Consider the following 5,000-nt stretch of genomic DNA (forward strand, 5'->3'; position numbering starts at 1 on the left):
CACACACACACACACACACACACACACACACACACACACACATTGACGTTGTTTATTATTTGACCTGCAGGTTCTTTACACAGGTAGTAAACAAATGGGTTTGTAGTAATTTGTAGTAAACAAATGGGTGTACTAAAAGTTTGAGAAGTCTAGCTCTAGAATTCAGTGAGTTCCAGATGCTGAAGCAAACATTGTTACAACCACCCGGTCTAACATTTGCTGTCATTTTACAAACGAACCATGACGCAATAATTTACCTTTAAACACGATTTTACCATTAACCTCCATTAATAATGATTTTACCTTCTCTTAATCAACTGCAGGCCGGTTTTCCGGTGGTCTTTCGTTGATGAGAAATTCCAGAAAAACAGGTGGATAACAGAAATTTGCTGATTTTGGCGATTATTTCATGCATTGTTTTTTACACTAAAAAGTTTCCACATGTTTAAGCAGAAAAGGTATAAAACAGATGTTAGTACACGGCAGGCTGATCGAAATGAGTCGTCCAGTCCTGGATGTCTCTCGCAGTTGTCCTCCTCTTCTCCTTTAAACCCTCCCCCAGTGTCCCCCCCCCCCCCCCCCCCCCCCGGTAACCGGCCGCGCTCGCGCTCGTCCCAAACGTCGGTGTCCTATCATGGTCCCGAGCGCCTGCGGCAGGCGGATAGTGAATCTCCTTCTCGTTCCCTATCGTAATGTGCAAATATAAATCGGTTGTGAACTATCGGTAGTTTAGCGGAGTGACACTGACACGTGCGTGTGCGCATATGAAGTGATATAGAGGTCACTGATGGGTCAGCAATAGTGAGTGGCGTCAATAATAATGGTGAGTAAAGGTCAGTAATAGTGAGTGGCGTCAGTAATAGTGAGTAAAGGTCAGTAATAGTGAGTAAAGGTCATGTCTGATCTTCACACCTCATCTCACTACATGTCTAATAAAGGACAATTTCCTGTTGGACGTTCTCACGGATAAAAACCAAGTGAACAGGTCTCTCTCTCTCTCTCTCTCTCTCTCTCTCACACACACACACACACACACACACACACTTCAAAACAGCCTTCCATAAATAGTCGAGTGGATGATAACACTATAGCTCATTCTCCATACACGAAGGAACGTAATCGCTCGGTAAGATTAAACGGAAATTCTTCATGCGCATGCCGAGATGCTGCTGAACGTGCACACGCGCGTGAGAGGACCGTGTCCGCTTCACAGGAAGAGCCAATTAAAGAACAATTAACGCGAGACATGTAAGTGTGTGTTTGTGTGTTGTGTTATAGGCCTACACGGTAAACGTATTAAAGCAAATTAAGTATTTGTTCATATTTTGTTCAAGAAATCAATCAATCAATAAAAACTCTCTTAGGTCGTTTGGCATGTTCCGGTATGTAAAACAACCGGCAGGTCTCCGCACTTCCTGGAAATAACCGAGCTGTAAGACGCAAGTGCGGCAGCATGCACCAGATACACAGACTACAGTAACAATATAGCTGCAGGAGTAATTAACTCTACAGACTACAGTAACAATATAGCTGCAGGAGTAATTAACTATACAGACTACAGTAACAATATAGCTGCAGGAGTAATTAACTATACAGACTACAGTAACAATATAGCTGCAGGAGTAATTAACTATACAGACTACAGTAACAATATAGCTGCAGGAGTAATTAACTATACAGACTACAGTAATAACAATATAGCTGCAGGAGTGATTAACTATACAGACTACAGTAATAACAATATAGCTGCAGGAGTAATTAACTATACAGATTACAGTAACAATATAGCTGCAGGAGTAATTAACTATACAGATTACAGTAACAATATAGCTGCAGGAGTAATTAACTATACAGACTACAGTAATAACAATATAGCTGCAGGAGTAATTAACTATACAGACTACAGTAACAATATAGCTGCAGGAGTAATTAACTATACAGACTACAGTAATAACAATATAGCTGCAGGAGTAATTAACTATACAGACTACAGTAATAATATAGCTGCAGGAGTAATTAACTATACAGATTACAGTAATAACAATATAGCTGCAGGAGTAATTAACTATACAGACTACAGTAACAACAATATAGCTGCAGGAGTAATAAACTATACAGTCTACAGTAATAACAATATAGCTGCAGGAGTAATAAACTATACAGACTACAGTAATAACAATATAGCTGCAGGAGTAATAAACTATACAGACTACAGCAATAACAATATAGCTGCAGGAGTAATAAACTATACAGACTACAGTAATAACAATATAGCTGGAGTAATTAACTATACAGACTACAGTAATAACAATATAGCTGCAGGAGTAATTAACTATACAGACTACAGTAACAACAATATAGCTGCAGGAGTAATTAACTATTGTGCATATTGGTCTCCACCTTACGTCGCCCAGTAAAGCGAAACATGCTCCAGTTTTTTCTCGGAATTGTAACACCACATGACGTAATCAAAAATAAATACACAATTAAACAACTACAGAATTAAAGAACAAAATATTTTGCGTTTCATCGTCTGTTAAAAAAATGTTAACTGGCGCCATCTAGTGGCAGGATGTAAATAGTAAAAGTAGACAATAATGCCAAGGCACTGCAGAAGTGTTTTTGTATTTTGGGTTTGAGCAGATTTCTGTTTGACACGTGTTCATGACAAATATTCCATACAGAGAAAAACCAGCACGTTTAATATTATTATTTGTATTAAACTGAAACCGTCACAGCAGTCACGATGAAGAGCATAAGAGACACGATACAGGTTTAATTCTGAGATGATTTATTTACCATTCTGTACTCACATGTGATACAGTCTTAGTTCTGATTGGTGGCGCAGGATCACCACCACTACAGGCTCCGCCTTCCTTCACATGTAATTCAATGCATTTAATTCAACACATTTCTTTAAGGCAACAGGATTCAACCAAATAAACCAAGACGTCCTCTGAGCAGAACTGAGATGCTGCAGTCAAAACAAAGTCCACATTGTCACTTAGAGTTCAAATAAGACTGATCACATGGACACACATGCACAGATACACACATACACGACCACGCACACACACACACAACCACGCACGCGTACACACACACACACAGGTGTTGGCAAATACACATGCATACACAAACCCCTGAATGGAGCACAGATGTTCATATGAAACTCACACAACTGATTACCTATATGCACACGCACACTCGCACACACACCACACACTCCTCCACAGACCTGGTGCACCTCGGCTGTAAACACAGAACACATTAGCATACAGCAAGTTATACACACATGCAACATGGCAACTACATTCATATATAAAAATAAACCTTTCACATTCTACTCAACTTGTAAAATCTCTGAATCTCCAGTAGCCAATAGGAAAGCGTTTTAAAGCAATAAACCACACCAAAAAAACAACGTATGAAAAAATGACAAAAAGAACAAAATGAGGTTATTTCTCCCCATGACACAAACAACGACCCCAGCTGCCATAGCAACAATATTCTAAACAAACATTGCCAATTCCCAGTTGTCCCAGTCTGACCCAGTGGAGCGGTCTGTCCTGCAGGACTGACCATCATAACTGACCTGTATGTAAATGTAGTCTGTAACACACAACAGACTCACGTAAACACTCAGTAAGCAGCTCAAACGTCTGCGTATGTCCGATTACTGTTGGAGACAGTCTGATTATATAGTGATGTATGATGAAGATCTCCAGCAAAAGCATAAATGTAGGAAGTGTGTACATGATCCATAAGGTGTGTGTGTGTGTGTGTGTGTGTGTTAAAGGTACATGATCCATAAGGTGTGTGTGTGTGTGTGTGTTAAAGGTACATGATCCATAAGGTGTGTGTGTGTGTGTGTGTGTGTTTGTGTGTTAAAGGTACATGATCCATAAGGTGTGTGTGTGTGTGTGTGTGTGTGTGTAACTGAAGAGGTATAACACAGACTGCATTGTGAGTGTGAGATTATTATAAAGGTACATGACTGAACAGGTAGGACACAGACTCTCCGTTGTGGGTTCGTCTGATCGCCTCCGCCAGAATCATAGAGATGTCAATCACCTGTACGGTGGCACAACAAACAAACAAACAAAAACAAGTTCATGAAACAGTAAACAGTATACAGGGTGCACGCACGCACACACACACACACACACACTCTGAGATTAGTGTTCCCTGAAATGCCCATTTTCTCTTATTCTTGAAGAACCTTGACCAAAACCTCTGGCTGAATTTTGGCACAAACAACAACTGTTGTTTTCATTTACATTTACATTTATGGCATTTAGCAGACGCTCTTATCCAGAGCGACTTACAAAAGTGCTATGTAGTTGCTTGGAATCTCCAAGGTAGAATAGATAGTCCTGAACACAAGGTACTCTAAGCTGGAAAAACCACTAGACGAAAGTCAAATGATACCTAACAATTATACCTGAATATACACATCCCCTGAGGAAAAAGACAGTAAACAATTCCTATAACCCAATTATGCACAATACCTGAGGAAAGAGACGATAAAGTACAATAGACAAAGCATAATTATGCAAAGTGCACTTGAAAGAGGTGGGTCTTCAGTCGGCGTCTGAAGACAGCAAGTGACTCCGATGTTCGGACACACAAGGGAAGTTCATTCCACCACCTTGGAGCCAGGACAGAGAAAAGTCTGGATGCTTGTCTCCCATGTGTCCTGGATGATGGAGGGTCAAGACGAGACATACTTGAGGCGCGGAGGGCTCTAGGTATGCTCTAGGTATTTTTTCAGGTCATTAACCATCTCCTCCTGTTCCTCCTGTGTAGTTCTGGACTGACTCCTCACGTTTGTTAGATGAGATCATGGAGCTCCAGTCCAAGGGGGGTTTACAGTCCTGTTTAGCTTCTTGATTGTGTGGGGTGGACAGGTGTCTTTATGCAGCTAAAGACCTCAAACAGGTGCTTCTCATTTAGAATAAGTGGAGTGGAGGTGAACTTGCTAGAGACGGACTAACAGG

The 5,000-nt window shown here is 40.6% G+C and overlaps 2 protein-coding genes across 12 annotated transcripts in view; both read right to left on the reverse strand.

Annotated features, from left to right (window-relative positions):
• The window catches only part of tbx5b (T-box transcription factor 5b), an 8,213-nt gene extending 7,685 nt beyond the window's left edge, over positions 1-528 (reverse strand). For all 4 annotated transcript variants that reach the window (XM_076991066.1, XM_076991065.1, XM_076991064.1 and 1 more), the window contains exon 1: positions 304-528. The gene's annotated coding sequence lies outside the window, so the exon portion shown is untranslated. The remainder of the gene's footprint in view (positions 1-303) is intronic.
• A 2,246-nt stretch (positions 529-2,774) lies between these two features.
• prps1a (phosphoribosyl pyrophosphate synthetase 1A) overlaps positions 2,775-5,000 on the reverse strand; it is a 7,692-nt gene continuing 5,466 nt past the window's right edge. For 6 of the 8 annotated variants that reach the window (XM_076991040.1, XM_076991039.1, XM_076991043.1 and 3 more), the window contains one exon: positions 2,775-4,074. In XM_076991040.1, the coding sequence (XP_076847155.1) occupies positions 3,982-4,074 (93 nt within the window). In that variant the 3' untranslated portion in view covers positions 2,775-3,981. Of the gene's footprint in view, positions 4,075-4,511; positions 4,700-5,000 lie in introns of all 8 variants that reach the window. The other 2 variants (XR_013125299.1, XR_013125298.1) reach the window with 2 other exon arrangements.

The sequence above is a fragment of the Brachyhypopomus gauderio genome, unplaced genomic scaffold (genome assembly GCF_052324685.1).
Source record: "Brachyhypopomus gauderio isolate BG-103 unplaced genomic scaffold, BGAUD_0.2 sc80, whole genome shotgun sequence".
In the NCBI taxonomy this organism is placed as follows: Eukaryota; Metazoa; Chordata; class Actinopteri; order Gymnotiformes; family Hypopomidae; genus Brachyhypopomus; species Brachyhypopomus gauderio.